Below are 21,774 nucleotides of genomic sequence, written 5' to 3'. Positions count from 1 at the left end.
ATCTTAAGTATGATTGTTCTCTAATTCCTTAAGTTTCCCAATGAGGGAAATGCTAAAATTTAAATTATTATTTACTCACCAAACATATTTAATAGAACTTAGAACTGAACATTCCTCTGAATACATCCCAAATACATAGCATCACTGCTACCTTTACGGGAACAAGATCCCAAATCTAAATAGGAAAATGCATTTTAAAATGCTCTATTGATTTCAATTTTACATATTTTAGAAAACTGGAGAGAAATCCCACAAAATGCTAACAGTGGGTTATATCTACGTGTAACTATGGATAATCTAAAACATTTTCTTCTTTATATTTTTCTGCTTTTTCAAATTTTCGATAATAAGCATTTATTACTTTGGGATTTGAAAAAAAATTTTCCCTATATAAAAATGTCCTCAATCAGATCAGCTGGTCCACCTTGCTTAAAGTTTTATTTGATTATTGATACCAAATAACATTTTTGGAAAAGTATGAGAGTTGTTTTCCAAGACTACTTAGAAGATTAGGGAAGTAAATATTTTCATTTTTCATGCAAACACTTTTAGGTATCAAGTGGATAGATGTAATGTACATGTAAGTTATGAAGCATAAATTAATTAAATAAACACTAGTGAACCTCGCTCAATTTAAGAATTAAAGCATTACCAAGACTATGGAAGCTATCTATTCTTCTCCCTGAGTCCCATCCCCTTGCTGACCTGCCCCCAGAAAAAAACACAATTCTGAATTTTGTATTAATAATTCCTTTGCTTTTCATTTCAATTTAATTTTTAGAGACAGGGTCTCACTGTCTCCCTCAGGTTGGAGTGCAGTGGTGCAATCACAGCTCACTGTAACTCCTGGGCTCAAGTGATCCTCAGGTCTCAGTCTCCCGAATAACTGGGATTGGAGGTATGCCACTGCCCTTTAAATTATTTCTATCACATATGTATAGATCCCTAAGAGAACCTTTTTTTTTTTTTTAGTTTTGCTCTTCATTTGTACAAAAATGGTGTCATACCATATATAATTTTTCTATAAATTGCTTTTTTCACTTAACAGTGTTTCCAGAACTCATCCACATTCTGTGTATAGAGAAGTTCATTCATATTCAATGCTGTTTCCATTTTGTGAATATACAATTTATGTAGTAGATGTCTTTTCCTACTGGTGGAGCTCTAGGTTGTTTTTTGTTTTTTTTTTTTTTTTTTTTTGAGACGGAGTTTCGCTCTTGTTACCCAGGCTGGAGTGCAATGGCGCGATCTCGGCTCACCGCAACCTCCGCCTCCTGGGTTCAGGCAATTCTCCTGCCTCAGCCTCCTGAGTAGCTGGGATTACAGGCACGCACCACCATGCCCAGCTAATTTTTTGTAGTTTTTTAGTAGAGACGGCGTTTCACCATGTTGACCAGGATGGTCTCGATCTCTTGACCTTGTGATCCACCCGCCTCGGCCTCCCAAAGTGCTGGGATTACAGGCTTGAGCCACCGCGCCCGGCCTTTTTTTTTTTTTTTTTTCTATTTGAACATTGCCTCTCTGAACATTATTGTACATGCCGTCTGAAGCCTATGAGGATTTCTCTAGGATATACAGTAGAGGTAGAACTGCTGGTTTATAGGGTGTGTGCTGTCTAGCTTTACAATATAATATCAACTTGTTTTGTAAAGTTGTTGAACAAAACTACCCCCTGACCGTCAGTGTATACTATTTCCTTTGCTCCAAATCCTCATCAACACTTGTAGGTCAAAGTTAGTTTTTGCCAAAGTTGTTTTGTATTCTTTTTATCCATGAATAGTATCTACGCCTTCTTGAAGCTATTTATGTTTTCAGCCTGCATGACATCTTGGGGCTAAAAGTTTCCACATGTTTGCTGTTTACTGTGTAGAAGTATTTCCCGTTGCAGCCCAAAAGGGGAGTGGAGATATTTTGTGAGAGTTATGGATGCTGTTTCCAGGCTAGCCCAGTTATTTCCATTGGTCGCCAAGAACAATACAAATAAAATGTATGGAAAACTAATTACTAAGACCTTTTGTCTGTGTCATGCTAAAAATGTTACCATTTCCCCTTCTACAGAACTCCTGGGAGTCAGGATTTGTTTTTGCACTTTAAAATATGTTAGCCGTATTATTGATCCCTCCCACAAAAGTAAATATCAGTCTCCAAATGAACCACAGACATAGATTGAAAATGACTAATTAAAGAAGAGGAAATAAGGGAGAGATGGACAGAAAGTATAAAAGAAAAATGAAAAGAAAGTGTAACAGAAAACTCTTAGGCTGTGGGTTTAAAAAAGGATATACATGTAAATTCAAATAATGTGCTTAAATGTTTAGACAGCTGACAGCCAGTTCAAAAGTAGTTTGATATTAGTTATTATCATTTCTCTCACAATCCTCGCTTAGAAATCAGAATGGAATTAGTTCTGTTTTCAGGTTTCTTTAAAAAACATTAATTTGTCTACAGGATCAGAGAAAGACTCAGAATTCTACCTTTTATTCTAGCTGTAGCAGCAAAGGCTCTTGATTTCATAAGCATCAAGATTGATTTATTCATCCAAATATATTATTTTCTTTTTTTTATTTTTTCAGATGGAGTCTCACTCTGTTTTCCAGGCTGGAGTACAGTGGTGTGATCTTGGCTTACTGCAACCTCTGCCTCCCTAGTAAAAGCGATTCTCCTACCTCACCCTCCTGAGAAGCTGGGATCACAGGTGCACACCACCACTACTGCTAATTTTTGTATTTTTAGTAGAGACGGGGTTTTGCCATGTTGGCCAGGCTGGTCTCGAACTCCTGACCTCAAGTGATCTGCCTGCCTCCACTTCCCAAAGTGCTGGGAGTACAGGCATGAGCCACTGTGCCAGCCCCGCAAATATATTCTTCTCATGCCTACTGATATCAGAGGTTCTAAGCTATCACCAAATCACCTATTTGAATCTTAAAGCTCTAACTTAATCATCATGTGTCCCTTTAGTGAAGAGTTGGGACTGGAGGCAGCCAGTGTTTTCTTTCTCACTGGGGGACAGGCCATTGTCAACCTTCTCCTGCTTCATGACCTTGGCTACTGGGGCGGCATTCTTTCAGACTTTTATGCATCTCTTTAAAAGCCCTAACATCTACTTGACATAAGGTAATAAAGATAATGAAATCTTTCAAGTTTTGTCCTGATTCCATTTTTCACAAGAGTCCATTGAAATGCAGACAATTTGTGCAGGTTGTTCCTTTGTTCTGTAAAGTCTGAGCTCTTAACTTTTGACCTCATGTAACAGTTACAGGTACATACCGAACCACTTGCTAATTCAGGACAAGCAAGCATGCTGTTCTCCTAGAACATGCTGCACTTGACTTGATGAGGCAGGAAGACAGAGATGACAACTATACTTGAATTCATGCCATTCCCACTGGTCACCAGTGACCACACCCTCCTAAGTACCTCTTATTCCTGCAAGTTTTGTCAGGTCAAGGTGTCATCAGGTTTGGTTTTTGATGTTTCAGCCCTGCTACGGGATGGTATATGTCTCAGTAGTTAATCCATCTCTTAAAAATACAAAGTGCTGTCTTTTTAGATTTTTCAGTTCTGCATATATGGTGTGTGCTTTTATAGGTGCTCTATGTGATTGCTAAACCAGCTTTGTATTTCCCAGGTCCTCCTTTCTAGGTTGGCTTTCTTCTTGCCTTAGGAACCACACTCTGTTTTAGAAACACGGTAGAATTAAGAACAAAATGAAATTGGAATTAATATAGAAAGAAGGTCAAATAATGAGAAGTATTCCGTACTAATTACCTGAAATGTCACTTTCTCCAGCCTCCATTTCATTTATGTAAAGAAGGAATATAACAATGTCTACCTCTGCCTAGTTCACAGCTTTCTAGTAAAGTTCTTATGATGTTATTATAGGGAACATGTCTCTCAACTGTAAAGTGCTTGCTCAGAAGATATTATTAATTTTTGAAATGGAGTCTCACTCTGTTGCCCAGACTGGAGTGCAATGATGTGATCTCAGCTCACTGCAATTTACACCTCCTGGGTTCAAGTGATTCTCCTGCCTCAGCCTCTCTAGAAGCTGGGATTACAGGCATGTGCTACCACTCCCGGCTAATTTTTTTGTTTTTTTTAGTAAAGACGGGGTTTTGCCATGTTGGCCAGGCTTGTCTCAAATTCCTGACCTCAAGTGATCCGACCACCTCAGCCTCCCAAAGTGCTAGGATTACAGTCATGAGCCACCATGCTCGGCCTGATATTACTGTTCTTTAAATAGCTATGAGTTAGGATTTTAGTAAAGTATTCCCTGGGTGGCAAACCGGTAGAGGAAGAGCTTATAAATTTCATTCCTTCTGGGTTACAATCTGTTGTCTTTCTGGAATGTTGAAGCACAATGGTTGAAATTAGACCCCTTTAAAAAAGTCAAATGTCGGGTATGTTGCTTGATCATAAAATGTATCCCTGCATGGATTTGCTCAAGAATGGCATGGCAGGGAGGGATGTGATGTCTTATGCATATTTTCTCATTATGTACTTGTACACTGTGCATTGGTTTGTATGTAGTTGTTAGCATTTTCACTAAAATAATAATTTCTCTGCTCCGTCCTCACCACCACTCCCCAGTTTATCCTCTCTCATCTGTTCGTGAGGAGACATTAATAGGACAGAAGATGAGTAGTGAGGAAATTGATAACAAGCAGGAACAAATATTTTATAAATTGGTGAGTCAATTTTTTGAGATTGTCATGGCCTAAGAGAGTAATGGAAATTCTTTGTGTGTTTTGTTGGAGACAGGGTCTTGCTTTGTTACCCAGTCTGGAGTGCAATGGCCCAGTCATGGCTCACTGCAGTCTCAACCGCAGAGCTCAAAAGATCTTCCCACCTCAGCCTCTTGAGTAGGTGGGACTGCATGTGAGCACCACCACCCCCAGCTGATTTTCTTTATTTTTAGTAGAGATAGGATCTTGCTATGTTGCCCAGGCTGGTCTCAAACTCCTGAGCTCAGCACGGTCCTCATGCCTTGGCTTCCCAAAGTGCTGGGATTATAGGCATGAACCACTGCACCTGGCTGAAATTGTTTTGAAATAATTTGTTCATGGGCCTGTCTTCCCCACTAAATTATATGCTCTCCTTTGGGGGCTGTGTCATTTCTTACACATTTAAATCTCCCCAGTATTCATTAGGAGAGTCTGGTACTTAACAGGTGCTCCTTGGATGCCCGTTGAACAGAACCTAACCAATGGCATTTGACATGACTTGATTTAGGATAACTTGGTACAAGACTGCTCTGTGTTCAACAAGGACTACCCAAAATGTAAAATTGGAGAAAATAACTCTCTAGCCTTTTGATACCATCCTCAGTGCCCCCAAACAACTCAGAGTTGATTCCTATTGCTGAATCACCTACAGAAACCCATCCTCTGTTATTATAAAAACAGCAACAACATATTTATTGAATAATTACTCTGTGCCTAAGTGCCTTAGATGCATTCATTCATTTTATCATCAGAGGAGCAGCAACACTATGTGTTCTTATAATTTTCATTTTACACATGTAGACACTTATATAGATGGAAACCTATATACCTTTCCCAAGGAGATGGATACAGTTTTCTCCAAATCACAAATCTAGTATGTGATAGAGCAGAGACCAAACCCAGAAAATCTAACTTCTGCATCCATGTTCCTAATCTTTCCTCTTTGCACCAAATAGCTCCGCAGACAGCAGATCCTTGATGGGAAGTTGTGGTAAAAGGGGCAATAGAGCCAGATGGCTCAAACAATAGAATAGAAGGAAGGCAGTGCCTTGTGTCTGCCCTGGCTCCCCATGGGGTGGGGCCAGTCTGAGTGTTTCCCTCCCTGTGGCATGTTTCTCGGTGTTGGTGACCACACATGGTTCTGCCCTGCCTCAATGAATTAGCCAGTGATTTCAGTTAAAACCACTGGCACCACCAGCCAGGCTGGCTTTCCTTCTCACTTGCTCTTCTTTAATTGGTGCAGACATCATTGAAAGATGGCATTATGTGAATAATACAGAATACAAACAAGAAAAGTTACACCACCTCATAGAATAGAAAGGCTGGCTTCAACCAGACCAGCTGGAGCTTACTGATGATTGCTACCACTTAATCCCTAGAGGTACAGAGTTTTGTTGAATTAAGGATCCTCCTGAAATGTTGAAACAAATCTCTCAGTGGTCCAGACTTTCTGTAGCCACTTACTGAAAACAGGAAGATATTATGAAAAGCTATTGGAGGAAAGGGTGTCTGTGAATGACTTCCAGCAGTGAATGAATCATTAGTCAACCCTGGACATAAAACTCTGCATATGCACTGAGTTCTTTTCATTGATAGCCCAACTCGTGTTGTAATCTTGTATATGGAAACCTGGGGAAATGGTCAAAGATGCTCATAAAACCTCAGGTTTCTTCTTTGAATGTACTATGAAATAAGTGGAGTATTTAGTCTACATTCGTAGAAATAATGAGCAAATGAAAGAAGGCAATTCCATTTCCATAATCTCCTGATAGGAGTCCTCCATTTTGTAAACAGGTTGCTTTTCTAAAGGTCTAGTCTAGCTCTACAATGAATGTTATGAATTCAGAAAAAGTTTTCTCAAGAAAGAATATTATAAGTTGTAGACAGGATCCCAGGCTAACCCACTAAAGATTATTTATATACTAAAATGCTTTATATCTGTAATGGAAAAAAGTAGAAAATGATCCTATTGAAATATCCTGATGAAATTTAATAAGTTATTTAAAATAAAATACTTAAGAAAATGTAGTTTGAATTAAAATCTTGCTTAGGGAAATGAGGTTTTGGTGCAGATATTGAAGAGGGTTTCAAGGAACTGTTGAGGACTGTACAGATTTATAGTGCGACTTCGATGTAGCCAGGTACAGGTATGTACAGGTCCACCTGTATGCAGGTGGCATGTGTCCATTACACCAGCACAACAGGCATACATCAGAAGTGTCCCAGGCAAACCTGGACATCTAGTCCCCTTATTATACATAAAATGTTAAATGTCTCACTTCTTAGGTACAGAATAGTAAAAATGCTCCTGTTGATCCTAGGTACTGCTACTGCTGTTATAGATTAGCAAAATGCAGATCTGTTAGGGTCTTGGAGGACAGAACAACATATACTTAACCACAGTAATGAACAGGAGGCTGTTCTGTACTCTTGAAAACACATACTGTTGCAGCTCTACGGTTAAAGGGAAGAGGAAACATTTTAGCTTCAAATTTCTTGATCTTTCATTTTTATTGCACTTTGAATACGTAGGGTAGGAATCTGTCTGGTAGATTGAGTTGTGCTTGGGCCTCTGCCTGCTTTGGTTATTGTCGCTATGGTTGTGCTGATGCTTAGAAAGTGCGAATATCCATTACATCTCCAACAGAGTCAGTCCCGTGATCAAATATAAACAGAGAAACAAAAACACTTTGTTCTAGAGATTTCTGTGGGGCACAGCCACGCGCTCAGGGCTTTTCAAACCAGATAATAGAGAAGGGGGCAGATTAGTCAAACAAGTTGAATTATCAAATCTCTTTGACAATGTCTATTGTCCTAATACACCAATAAATGAGGCAAATAGATTTCTGATATGGGGGAAAAGTCTCAATATTTTCTAAAGATAACCTTTAAACCAGAAGAGAAATGTGTACTACTAAGCTTGGAAGCAAATAACAAAAGGATCAACTTTCTAAATAGTTTGTAGAGAGGAAAAATGGCCCAAATAAGTTAAATAACAGCTAATAAATATTCCTTTTGTGTTTTGAAGTATGTTATTAATTTTTGGTTGCCCATTTATCTTCTTATGTTTTGTTAGGGAGAATATTAACTAGCTCAATACACTGAAGGATAAGGAGATGTATTTGTTGCATGGAAGAGGAAGAGTGCTCAGAAACTTAAATGCTGATGGTAGAAATCAGTCTTGTATTTTTAAAAAATCTAATTAGGCCAGGCGTGGTGGTTCACACCTGTAATCCCAGCACTTTGGGAGGCTGAGGCAGGCAGATCACCTGAGGTCAGGAGTTCAAGACCAGCCTGACCAACATGGTGAAATTCTGTCTCTATTAAAAATATAAAACTTAGCCAGGTATGGTGGTAGGCCCCTGTAATCCCTGCTACTCAGGAGGCTGAGGCAAGAGAATTGCTTGACCCTGGGAGGCAGAGGTTGAGCCGAGATCGCGCCATTGCACTCCAGCCTGGGTGCAAAAAATAATAAATAAATAAATAAATAAAAATCAAATACTGATAAGCTACACACGCAATGGAGAATCAAGTAGATAAAACTGTCATATTGCTCTGTAGACATCTGATCACTTAGAACATTAAAATGTTATTTCTAAAAATGTTCTCATACCCAGTGCCTCACTCTGAAAAGAACTGTTCATTTGTAATTCTGCAGATGTGACATCATGATTAGTTTTTTTTGAAAATATATACTGGGTCTACAGTATTTTTGCCTGAGCTCAAATTCCATAGTCAGATACATTAGAGACCTGCATGGTGTTGCTCATGCCCCGTCAGTAGATTTTTAGGCTGCCCAATCCTATGCCTTTCCTTAGGCCATTGTGCCCTGTCTAATGCAAGTAGGCAGAACTTCCTCAGGTTAGGTGTGTATTTTGAAAAGTCCAGAAAATAGTCTTTGGGAGAATGGAATTGTCTCTTTGCACAAATATATATTAATAGATTATTATTTTAATGGTCCAACTACCATTCTTATTTTATGACTATAATTAGGTCACGGATAAAATGATCCACAGCTGGTACCTTGCAGAGCTCCAAATTATGCCAAAGTCCAGTCACCCATGCTGCTTGTGGCCATGCTATTCAGTGGTATGGACCTGATTTTTTTCCCCAGTTGAGTAGTTTTGATGAGCAGGTGTTCAGCTAATAGGACAAATAGCAGCTTTAGCCGGCTCATTAATGCCATGAAATAATTGAAAAGGACAGAGATACGCTAGAATGTCCAGCTCAGGGAATAGCTTTGAATCTACAATAGATTGCTTCTCTGAGCATCAGCCATGATACTGCAGAAAGAGACTGAGTGAAGCTTCAGAAGACCTGGAGTCTCTTGCCAGCTCTATTACATAGTCTCCAAGTAACTTTGGACAACTTTCTTAATTGCTTTAGACCTCCATTTCTTCATTTACTATTGAAGGTATTATCCTGCCCCACCTATCACACAGTGCTGTAGGATTCAATGAGGTGGATTATGTTTATGAATGGGCCTATAAATTATCAACACTAACTAAATACAAGGTACCATTATTAAGGTTCTAATATAGCTTTCCCAGTGACTCAGGATATAATTGGGCAACTGAATGACATCAGGTTTTGCAATCATTAAAATGGCAAAACATTTTAGAAACTTCACTCAACCTCATGACTAATAAGATTTCTTAGAACATTTCATTTGCTTTCTCTGGGTAATCAATGACCAATATCGAGAAATAAAATGCTTCTAGTTTGATAAAGTCAAGTTTAAGAAAACGACATTTAGCTGGGTGTGGTGGCTCATGCCTGTAATCCTAGCACTTTTGGAGGCCGAGGTGGGAGTATCACTTGAGGCCAGGAGTTTGAAACCAGCCTGGGTAACATGGTGAAACTCCGTCTTTACTAAAAATACAAAAATTAGCCAGAGGTGGTGGCACACGCCTGTAATCCCAGCTACTCTAGAGGCTGAGGCATGAGAATCGCTAGAACCCAAGAGGTGGAGGTTACAGTGAGCTGAGATGGTGCCACTCCACTCCAGCTTGAGTGATGGAGCAAAACTTTGTCTAAAAAAAAAAAGAGAATGAAAGAAAAGAAAATGACATTGAATGCAATTCCACACTGCTAAATTTGACAGGCTAAAAAATTATTATTATTATTATTATTATTTGAGATGGAGTCTCTCTCTGCCACCCAGGCTGGAGTGCAGTGGCATTGATATTGGCTCACTGCACCTCTGCCTGCCGGGCTCAAGCAGTTCTCCTGCCTTAGCCCCCCGAGTAGCTGGGACTACAGGCGTGCACCACAATGCCTGGCTAACTTTTGTATTTTTAGTAGAGACAAATTTTCACCATGTTGGCCAGGCTGGTCTTGAACTCCTGAGCTCAGGTGATTCACCCACCTCAGCCTCCCAAAGTGCTGAAATTACAGGTGTGAGCCACTTCACCTGGCCTGATTGGCTAAAAAAAATTTAAATAAAGAAAGAAAGAAAAGAAAATTATATTGAGAAGGGAGAATACTGAAGATCGTGCTCTTTTAGTTCCAGAAAACTATTTGTCACTCAATCTCTTATTAAAGTACAAGGGAACCTGTAGAAACTTCTAAATGTTTGAAATCCTAAACCAGAACTGGTTACGTTATGTCTCCTTTTATCATGGACAGTTCAATATTCCATATTGTGTAAAGAAAACATAAGCCTTCTAGCCCACTCCTTTCCCTTCCTCTATTTCCCACCAACCAGATCTAAAGGGTGGTAGAACATATACATGAGAATATTCATTACGGCATCATTTCAGAGAATTGGAGGCAAGAGAGATGTCCATTACTGGAGGAGTTAATAAGTGAAAGATACATACAATTAACAGACTATTGATCATCATGCATTAGAAATATCATCAAGAACATAGATAGACCTTAAAATTACAGTGCTCAGTGAAAAGAAAGAAAGAAAGGAGGGAGAGTGGGAGAGCAGGAGAAATGGAATGAGTTATAAAACCTAAGAGGGGCGTGTATGCCATTAATTTAGGACTATGTGAACTCATCATAGGCCTAAAGACAAACAAACAAAAAGGCTTAAAAAATTAAAAGATTGATGGACTGCCCCATCTTTCAGGTATACTTAATTCTTTCCACCATATTTTTTGTATAATGAAAGAATACTTCATGGCTTATTTAATGTCCTTTATAGTGCAGCCCCCGCAACCCTTGGGCTTAAAACCTTTTCCTCAAAAGGTCATTGACCTCCATGACCTCCTTCCATGATTTTCAATACCATCATTCAATGGCTCCGTAGCTTTCTCTTGTCCAAGATAAATCACATCAGGTCTTTCTGCTGTTCCTTATAGATCTGATTTTTTTTTTTTTTTTTTTTTTTTTATTTTTATTTTTTTTGGCAGAGTCTCACTCTGTCACCAAGGCTGGAGTGCAGTGCTGTGATCTTAGCTCCCTGTAGCCTTCACTTTCCGGTTCAAGCAATTCCCCTGCCTCAGTCTCCTGAGTAGCTGGATTACAGGCACGCACCAACATGTTCAGCTCAGTTTTGGATTTTTGGTAGAGACTCCTATCTCTCTTCACCATCTTGGCCAGGCTAGTCTTGAACTCCTGACCTCAGGTGATCCGCCTGCCTCGTCCTCCCAAAGTGCTGGGATTACAGGCATGAGCCTAATTTTACTATTTTACTATTGTTTAGTCAACTATTGTTTAACTGTTGAGTTAGTTTCAAGCACTCTCCTCTCTTTTCAACTGTGGAACCCTGAGCCAGGTACAATGTGTTAATGAAAGTAGGGGTAGCTCCTGCTTTCTTCATTTCTGCTTCATAAATCCCAGTTCCAGTCATCTCCAAAGATGGTAATCTACTTCCCAGGAAGAGGGTAGGGCATACATAATAAAGTAATAGATACTTCCAACATTAGTTATTGAATTCAATATTAGCGACTGAATTAAAGTTTTTTGTAAAACAGATTTCGCTCCTGCGTGCCAGCAAACTGAAAATTTGGAAAGGGTTGATGGGGATATCAATGCTAAGGAGGGTTGTTTATGTACATTTCCTTGGGGGGAAGCCACACAGGAAGAAAATAAAAACACGTCAGCAACAATGATTAGACTACCTAAGCAGATCTCTCATGACCTTAAGAATCCAGGAAATTTTCCTCATGATCCTAGATGGAATGACTAGATCGAACAGTCAGAGTGGCTACCGCTAGCTTCCTGCCCAGTATACACTGGTTGTAAGAAATTACAACCAATCAATGTCTGCATCAAGTTTTTGTTTCATTTTGTTCTAAACATGCAAGGACAGAATAGATCATTTGTAAAAAGTCTGGCAGAGTTTTCATGTTAGGTCACATTTTATCAAAACTACCAGAAGCAAATTACAAGAAATTATGTGGAGATGGGTAAAATCAACTTCTCTACTTTTTATTTATTTATTTTAGAGATGGGGTCTTGCTCTGTTGTCTGGACTGGAGGGCAGTGGCATGATCATAACTCACTGCAGCCTCAAACTTCTGGTCTCAAGCAATCTTCCCACCTCAGTCTCCCAAACAGCTAAAACTACAAGTGTGTGCTGCCACATCTGGCTAATTAAAAAAAAAAAAATGCAACAATGAGGCTCAAGCAGTCCTCCCACCTCTGCCACCCAAACTGCTGAGATTATAGGCACAAACCACCATGCCCAGCTAACTTTTTTACATTTAGAAGAGCTTCTGTTGCTACCTAAATATGGCCATGAGCTAATAAGAGCCTGAAGCAAATATCAGAGTAATCTGATCTTGTGATAAACAATTCCTTGAACTGCCGACATTTATACCGAACTTCTTTTTGGTTTAGCCAACATAAACATACGAGTTCTCAGCCTGGGCGGGGGGGATACAATGCTTCCCGCAGGAACCCTGAGTCACAGGGAGAGTAAATGACTTGGTACAGAGGTCAGAACGAGGCCTGGGGCTGCCTGGGTTCAAGAGCCAGCTCAGACACCAACTTATCCTGGGATTCCCAGCAAGTCACTTTATGATCTTGAATCGTCATGGATTGCACTCACAGATGACCATATAGTTTATTGCTCAGGTCAGGTATTTTTTAGAGTAAAAGGGGGTGCTATTAATAATTCCACTGGGACAACGAATCTTTCAGGCTCACAGCTGCTTAAAAATTCCATTACAGCTGAGAAAATAGGACCCAGATTCCTGCAGAGGACAGACCTGTCCTCTGCTTCCCTGGGAGGAGATAGCTCAGCCTGGAGTTCTGGGGAAGATTGTTCAGCATATTGCAAAAGGTAGAGGGAGGCACTTTCCCAGCACCTAAAAAGGAGAGCCTAACCTGCACCTGCTTGGCTGCACTGTGTGTTCAAACTCAACAACACCGGAAAGCCAAAAACACATCAGGACCCTGGCCCGGGAAGACAGCAGACACATGCACCTCCTGCGCCAGGAGACATGAGCCTTCTGTTTGCAGCATCGGGCTTGTTGCCCCTCTGTCGAACCTGTTCCCCACTGCCAGGTGATGCCCCAAGGAGTGTGCAGGATGGCTGTGGTCCAGGACAACACAAGGGCTGCTTCAGGATCCTCAGGTGTTGGTTTTTAAAAGGGCAGGTTACTGCTTTATAAACCACTCCAAGCCACAGGTCACCCTCTGCCAACAATGTCCTCTTTCCTTAGCCCTGTCCACTGTCCCTATTCATTTGACGTTTTAAAAGTTGAAGGAAACCGGCTGAGTGCGGTGGCTCGTACCTCCAATGCCAGCATTTTGGGAGGCCAAGGTGGACAGATCGTTTGAGCTCAGGAGTTTGAGACCAGCCTGGGCAACATGGTGAAACCCTGTCTCTACCAAAACTACAAAAAATTAGCCAGGGGTGGTGGTACATGTCTATGGTCCCTGCTACTCTAGAGGCTGAGGTGGGAGGATGGCTTGGGCCTGGGAGGCAGAGGTTGAAGTGAGCCAAGATTGTGCCACTGCACTCCAGCCTGGGTGACAGTGAAACTCCATCTCAACAACAACAAAAATTCTAAGGAAGCCATCAACAGCATCCAGAAATTAAGCTGTTAAGTCATAATACAGCCTTAAAATGTCCAAGTGACCTCTTGACCTAAGTCATTGTATAATGAGAGAATTTGGAAATGAATATGAAGGGGAAATGTTGAAAGAAAAGTCATCCAAGGAAGGAAGAAATTCTATCAGTCATACAAACTTGTTTATCAGTCATGAAAATTTGTCATTCATTTTTCTTTGTTCTTAAATTTTGGAGAAACTCCGAATGACAGGAAAAAGCATTTGCCTTCCAAACAGGGACATTAAACTGGTGTTGACTGCTACCCTGATGCCAACGGCCTAATCCTTTCCCCAGAGCTAGAGTGCCAGGGCTCCCAGGGGCTCAGGATGGAGCTCGCCTTCTCTCTCTCCTCCCCACTGCTGCTCCCAAAATGTGTCCTCTGGCTGCAGGCTGCTTTGGGCTCCAACTGCCTGCAGACTCTGCCTCCCCAGAAGAGATGCTAATTACACACCCGGCCACGCCCCTCTTCAGAGGCAGGACTGGCCACAGGCAGCTGCCACTTGCTTTCAAGAGCTGCAGCAATCTGGTTTTCAAATGGGACAAAAGTACTGGAATGGGTCCACAGCCACATTAACTTGGTGAGGGGACCTGCCCCAGCTGCAAAACTGGGTCCCTAGAGAATGAGGCTCCTGGCCGCTCAGACTAGCCACGCTGCTCTGCTGGTGCCAGCCTTCTGCTCCCAAGAAAGAAGCAGGTAATATTTTAAAATCCCTATCAGCAGAATTTCTTGACATTCTGTCTCCATTATAGTAACCTTAAGGTGGCTCTCCGTTTTTCAGAAAGACTCAGGAAATACGGCTACTTCTGATGAGTTCGACTGCATTGATAAAGAATGGACTAATTCAGAAGAAGAAATCTAACAGTGCCCACAATCTGTAGATGGTTGTCTACTGGATATGGTTTGAAAAATTATACTGAAAACCCACAATCTTGGTATTTTTTTCCCCAGCAAGTTGCTTGGAATTCTGACCAATAGGAGGATACATTTTGCATAAAACTTTGATTCTCCTGATTGCCCCATTTTAAAATTCAAATAGTACCGATATTTACATAACATTTCAAAGAACTCCTAGATATGTGATCTTGCTGGAACCTACTTAATATACCAAGGAGGGACATAATTCATTAAACAATTATTGTCTGTTAACATCGTAACTTTAATTAGTTTTCCAGTGATGGATGAAACAAGCCCTGAGAGAATGAGACCTGGAAAGTGCCACATTTGGATTGAAGGGGAGATGAGGACCCATTGGAAACACAGCCAGCGTGGAGCCAGTGAGGCTCTGTGGTCGCACAGACACCTCTGAACCAACACCTGCACCCATATAGGTGCTGAGAGAGAGCTCAAGAGCCGTAGACAGGAAGGACAGAAGTCACAAAGACGAACTTCACCCACTCATGCTTTTGCCTGGGCCTGACCTGGAAGTCCTAATTAAAGGACCCTGTACTGCCAGATAGACTCATCCGGATGCTGGGAACGCACGCATGCTATTTCTTTTTCTTTTTCTTTTTTTTTTTTTTTTGAGACGGAGTTTCACTCATGTTACCCAGGCTGGAGTGCAATCGCGCAATCTTGGCTCACCGCAACCTCCGCCTCCTGGGTTCAGGCAATTCTCCTGTCTCAGCCTCCTGAGTAGCTGGGATTACAGGCACGCACCACCATGCCCAGCTAATGTTTTGTATTTTTAGTAGAGATGGGGTTTCACCATGTTGACCAGGATGGTCTCGATCTCTTGACCTCGTGATCCACCCGCCTCGGCCTCCCAAAGTGCTGGGATTACAGGCTTGAGCCACCGCACCCGGCCAATGCTATTTCTTGAAAGAGCAACTTGGCTGTCCCCCAGAGCGGAGTGCCTGGTGTGTACACTGAGATTCCTTTCAATAATTCTAATCCTCTGCTTATGCCAGATATTAATAAGGAACAAAAGGAAGCTTTAGTTTTGAAATATCTCTTCTCACTCAACACAATCCTTTAATAATGCACCTTGGAGGCCCTGAGTAATTCTTCTAGCTTGCCGCCCCGGAGCATGTCTGGGTTCCATGGATTCGCTTGGAAGGTGCTGGATACCCTATCCTAGCTGGAGCTGGGAGTGTGGCTTTGAGGACCCAGAAGAAGCCTCTTCCTCTACTACCTCTGAGCTTCTGTTGCTGTGTTCCCTGAGCGTCCCAGCCTCATCCTCCCCCCAGCCTTGGTGGCCAGGTGCCATAGGGCCATCCCCATCCTCTCTTTGGGCCTTACTGTCCTTATCTGTCAAGTGAATGATTTTGATTTCACTGGTTTTCATCCCTAGCTGCACATTAGACTCACCTGGGGAACTTTAAAAACCAGTGCCAGGGCTGCACACCCAAGGGATTCTGATTTAATTGATCAGAGGTGGGGCCCAGTCACTTTTTTTTTTTTTGAGACAGAGTCTTGCTCTGTCACCCAGACTGCAGTGCAGTGGCGTGATCTTGGCTCACCGCAACCTCTGTCTCCCAGGTACAAGCGATTTTCCTGCCTCAGCCTTCCAAGTAGCTGGGATTACAGGCAGCTGCCACAATGCCCAGCCTAGTTTTTGTATTCATAAAAAAGATGGGGCTTTCCCCATGTAGGTCAAGCTGGTCTTGAACTCCTGACCTCAGGTAATCCACCCACCTCGGCCTCTCAAACTGCTGGAGTTACAGGCCTGAGCCACTGTGCCCCACTCAAGTTGCTGATTTTTTTAAATTTTAAAGTTCTCCAGGCCCCATAAACACTAGGTTAGATAATCTTCTCCCAGTTCTATAAAAGTCTATGATCCTTACTGTCTGGTCTCTATGCTTTATTGAATTAATTTTTCCCATAAATACTCATCTTTTATGTTTGGCATGTTACATAGGCTGAGTTTTAGAAACACTTTTACTTATTTAAAAATTATGTTGTTGGTGAGGCACAGTGGCTCACATTTGTAATCTCAGCCCTTTGGGAGGCCAAGGCAGGTAGATTGCTTAAGCTCAGGAATTTGAGACCAGCCTGGGCAACATGGCAAAACCCCATCTCTACAAAAAATTATCTGGGTGTGGTGGCACACATCTATGGTCCCTCCTGAGTGGGAGGCTGAGGTGGGAGGATTGCTTGAGTCTGGGAGGCAGAGGCTGCAGTGACAGAGTTCATGGTACTTACTGCACTCTAGCCTGGGTGATAGAGTGAGATCCTGTCTCAAAAAAGTAAAAATTTTGGGAGGCCGAGGTGGGCAGATCACGAAGTCAAGAGATCGAGATCATCTGGCCAACATGGTGAAACCCCATCTCTACTAAAAATACAAAAATTAGCTGGGTGTGATGGTGCGCGCCTATGGTCCCAGCTACTCGGGAAGCTGAAACAGGAGAATTGCTTGAACCCGGGAGGTGGAGTTTGCAGGGAGCCGAGATCACACCAATCCACCCCAGCCTGGCACCTGGTGACAAAACAAGACTCTGTGTATATATATATATATATATATATATAGAGAGAGAGAGAGAGAGAGAGAGAAAAGTAAAAATTATATTGTTAAAGTATTGTTTGCTGGGGGTAATCAGTTATAATACTGAATGTTTAAAGTATACAATTTGATTAATCTTCCCATATAAGAAATAGTCACAGTCACAATGAACATATCCATCACCCAAAAGTTTCCTGTGCCCTTTGGAAATCCCCCCAACCATTTTTTCTCCTGCCCCTACCTTCCCAAGTAACCATGGATCGTCTTTCTTTTGCTATAGATTAGTTTGCATTTTCTATCATTTTATACATATGTAATCACTTAACACATCCTATTTTGTGCCTGGATATAACTTCTAATTATCTCCCTGGACTTTAGATTTCAAGCTCTTTGAGAATAGGATCCACTTTTTCTTTTCTCTTCCTCTTGGCCCTCAACTTATCTTTGCTCAGATACAGCCCATTATTTGCTTGATTGAAATAAGAACTTCACGAACTTAAAACTGTTTCGTGGCCAAGAAGTGCCTGCCGTATTAAAGGTTTTTAACTCCCCACCACTTCCAGAGAGACTCCTCAGTCGGCAGCTTCAGCCCAGTTTAAAAAATAAGCACATGAGTTTAATTTAGGGTGCGTGGACTTCCAGGAGTCCAGAAAGTGAGAGTCATGGTGTGGGTTAGGGTGTGGGGTGGAGGGAAAGGCTCAGGATGCAGGGTATGAATACCTGGAAAAGGCCCTTGGGTTTCACCAGATTCTTGACACAAAGGGATAGACTATGGAATTAATGCCCTGCTCTATTCCTTATAATTTCTTATCTGCTTTTTGTGACTCTGATGTCTAATTATAAATCTTTTACTATCTGCTCCTCCCTTCTCCTCCCTTCCCTCCTCTCCAGCACCTTTGTTTTGTTCTCTGCCTGCCCTGGTTATACTTAACCCTACTTAACTAAACACACTACCGGGCCCTGTCCCGTGGCAGTGCCACTGCATGGGAACTGTTTGCATTCCTCTTTTCTTTAAGAGTTTGTCCTCTAAACTATGCAATAGATTGTACCTTTTTATTCAATGACCTTACTCCACTTTACTTAACAGTTTACCCTGAATATTTAGATGCCACTCAGATACCACAAATATTTCCTCTAAACCCCAGAGCCTGGGATCTCTTTTTATCTTAAAAAAAAAAAAACAATGTTTTTGTTGTTATAAATAAGTATTGTGAATGCCAGAAGTAACTATAAACAGCACTGCAAATTCAGAATCAAGCCACTTCTCCATCCAAAGACACCTCCCTCACTTCCCTACGTCACACACAAAACATATTTTAAAATGATATTAAGTCTGGGTTTTGGATAAAAGCCTGCGATGTAGAGTAACAATAATCTGCTTCTTAATGAGAAAATCATAGGCATCCGACACAGTCACACAAGTGCTGGTTTCAAAGTTGTCTTTCCGAAATAGGAGAGAGAAAGAAAAACATCTCACCTGCTGGCCAAAAGACCAGCACAGACACCCCTTCCTCTAAATTCCCCTCGACTCCATGCAGATTTGTTTATAAGAGGCTGATGTCTTACACCCAGCAGCATTTTCTGGCTTCTCCTTGGGGGTAAGCTTTTCATTCCTATTCTCCCTTTTACCTCTACCATTTTCCAACAGAAGAGCAAATACGGTTAATGAGAGTATTTTGGTCTAGCTCCTACACAAACTCATTCTTCTGCATAAAAGGCAGACCTTTGAAAGGTACTTACGTGGAAGAGGCAAAGACAAGTGCTGGGTTTGGAAGCTGTGCTTGCTGATGCCAGCCTGCTTAAATAGCTGAGGCTGGCTGACGCAGGCTGCGAGAGCACGTTTGTTTACGCCTGTGAGTGCACGCTCGAGCAAGGACCTGAAAAACCTGCAGCATGGGCAGGAGGAAGACGACTCAAAGTATGCCAAGGTTATGTCTCTCCTGGTTATTCAGGTTTGATGTTCAGGTTGGGACCTCTGAGAGTTTCATGGAAATTTCTGGTCACTACCTTCTCATCCTTGACCTCTCTCCTAGCCAAGCAAGCTTCTTCACCAAGATTGGATAAGAGAGATGTGGCTGAGAGAAGACGGGGAAGAGAAAAGGGACCCTGAGTCTTTTCACCCGCCTCCTTACTTTGAACGGGTTTCCAGTTAGATGTTGCATTTCAAAGCGTAGATCTGGTGCGGTTGATTTCACAGCTCTGTGGGCTGGATGCCAAGTTAAGAGTTTGGACAATTGCCCAATTAATGAAAAGTTGTTTTCTTTTGGGCACAGAATGTACAAATAAAGAACAGTTAAAAGGGAGAGATTTGGGCTAGGATGATACAATTTTAGGTCTCCTTCAAAAATGATTCTCATTTCTTTCCCGGCATCTATGCTTTTCTCTTGCCATCCCTTCCCCTTCGTTAATGAAATTCCTGTCTGAGAGGTGAAAGATTCCCCATGGGCTTGCAAATAAAAAGCCAGTGTGTGAGCAAGTCTGTGGGAAGATGCATGCAGAGTGTGACGGAGAGTTCAGGGGCTCGGGTGACAGTCCGTGGAAAAGTTTCTAAAGGCGAGGGTATGTGTGTGGGTGTGAGGACCCAGCTGTTTGATGTTTATCTATTTTATTAGCTAGATACGGGAGTTACTACTCAATTGCAGTGCACTAAACACATTATTAGGTGGGTATGATTTTGAGGGAATGAGGGAAGGGAGACAAGGTCTGGTGAGATCATCTCGGAGTATCTGTGTGCATTTGCTGGTTCGTAGCACAACCCAGTAAGCGCCATCCCGATAACCACACCCAATGTTTTTCACTTCACCGGAGAAAGAAAAAGCCCACTTGAATCTCTTGGGAACAGTAGCCATATGTGAAAGAAGAGCAGCGCTCATTTAGAGTATCTCTTTCCCTGTTAGAAAAGGGGCTGATGGTTATAAAACATGTGTGGGAAAGAGTAGAGACAGAGACCCAGGTTAACCCAACCTTGGTTACCAGAGGAATTCTTTTGTTTGCTGCCTAATTCATTGCCTAACTTCTGACTGTCTATGGCCAGATCTGGGTTCTTGCTGCCACAAGTTCTTGAATGCAGGGTCTATGTCTTGCTTATCATTTGATACCCACTGCATTATTATTATTATTATTGCACAAATTACTATTATGACAGCACAAATTATTATGATGATGACAATGGCGATGACCCATAATCTAGTTAGACTGACTGTGTGTCAGGCTCCATGTAAGGCACTTTACAGAATTTATTTGTTTATTTAATATGTAATCCTCACAGTAACCCTAGGAGGTTTTTTGTTTGTTTGTTTTTTGTCTTTCACCCAGGCTGGAGTGCAGTGACACCATCTTGGCTCACTGCAGCCTTGACCTCCTAGCCACTCCCACCTCAGTCTCCTGAGTACCTGGGACCACAGGCACATACCACCAAACATGGCTAATTTGGGTATTTTTTGTAAGACAGTGTTTCGCCATGTTGCCCAGGCTGGTCTCAAACTCCTGGGCTCAAGAGAACCTCCTGCCTCGACTTCCCAAAGTGCTGGAATTACAGCTGTGAGCCACCATGCCCGGCTGAGTTAGTTTTTTATTACTGTCATTTTACAGATGAGGAAACTGATACTCAGAAAGACTAAATAACTTTCCCAAGGTCACAGTGAATGGTGGGGGTGGAATTTGAATCCAGTTCTGTCTGATTCCAGAGTCACGGTTTCACTCAGGACTGACTTGAACCAATACTTAGAAAGTAGCCCAGGAGTGTTTTCACCTGTCCTTAATTGTTTGTTTGTTTGTCATCTGTCTTTCCATGTGATTTCGGTGACGACAATTTCCTTTCTGCATTGTCTACTCCTGTGATCCATCACAGTGACTGGCACTTGGTAGGTGCTCAATAAATATGTGCCATTTGCTCAGTTTCTAAATTCCTTCAGAGGCAGTACAGCCCAACAGATAGACGTCCTGGCATCAACAGTCTCTCATCCTGGTTCAGATGAGACATTTCTTTTTCTCTTCCATAATGTGTCAGCTTCAAGTTATTTCTCTTTATCCAGTGTATCATAGAGATGAAACTAAAAGTGGTTGACACCATGAAGCAGTTTTTACCTCACTTAACTCTGCAGGTATGTGGTGCCAGTTGTTCAGGGGTGCAATGATGAAACCAAGACTTCTAGCTTTTTCTATCTTTCATTTTGTAGCTCTCAGGGTGACAGCATTGTCCTTCTTCATGGTGGTAAGGTGGCTGCAGTAGCTCCGTTCATCATATCTTTAAACAAAATATCCAAAGACAGGTGAAAAGTGGTACAGGCTTTCTCCTATCTTTGTTAGAGAGGAAGTCACTAGGAGTCTTTCACTTATGTCTCCTTGCTGAGCACGGGGTTATGTTAGCCAACACATTAGCGAAATCCATCATTTGCAAAGAGGAAAGGGATCAGGCTGATCGTGGTTCCTCTCCTGGGCCTAAGGGAAGAATCCACCTTCTCCAGAAAAATTACTCTGATATCTGAACAAAATCAGGATTCATTTATCAGTGAAGAAGCAGAAAAGTGCTACCCATGGTTTTGCCAATCTAAGACAGCCTTGAAAATACCATAGTCTAAACTGCGTTCATGTTTGG

The 21,774-nt window shown here is 41.7% G+C and overlaps 1 protein-coding gene across 2 annotated transcripts in view; it reads right to left on the bottom strand.

Annotated features, from left to right (window-relative positions):
* Positions 1-19,519, bottom strand: part of HOPX (HOP homeobox) — a 31,982-nt gene extending 12,463 nt beyond the window's left edge. Inside the window, exon 1 of one of the 2 annotated variants that reach the window (XM_017518515.1) lies at positions 19,310-19,519. In XM_017518515.1, coding sequence (XP_017374004.1) covers positions 19,310-19,339 — 30 coding nt within the window. In that variant the 5' untranslated portion in view covers positions 19,340-19,519. Of the gene's footprint in view, positions 1-18,917 lie in introns of both variants that reach the window. The other variant, XM_017518516.1, reaches the window with a different exon arrangement.
* Positions 19,520-21,774: the final 2,255 nt, after the last annotated feature.

Source organism: Cebus imitator, unplaced genomic scaffold (assembly GCF_001604975.1).
Source record: "Cebus imitator isolate Cc_AM_T3 unplaced genomic scaffold, Cebus_imitator-1.0 Scaffold682, whole genome shotgun sequence".
NCBI lineage: Eukaryota > Metazoa > Chordata > Mammalia > Primates > Cebidae > Cebus > Cebus imitator.
The sequence above is the reverse complement of the archived record's forward strand: the minus strand, read 5'-3'. Positions and strand labels throughout refer to the sequence as shown.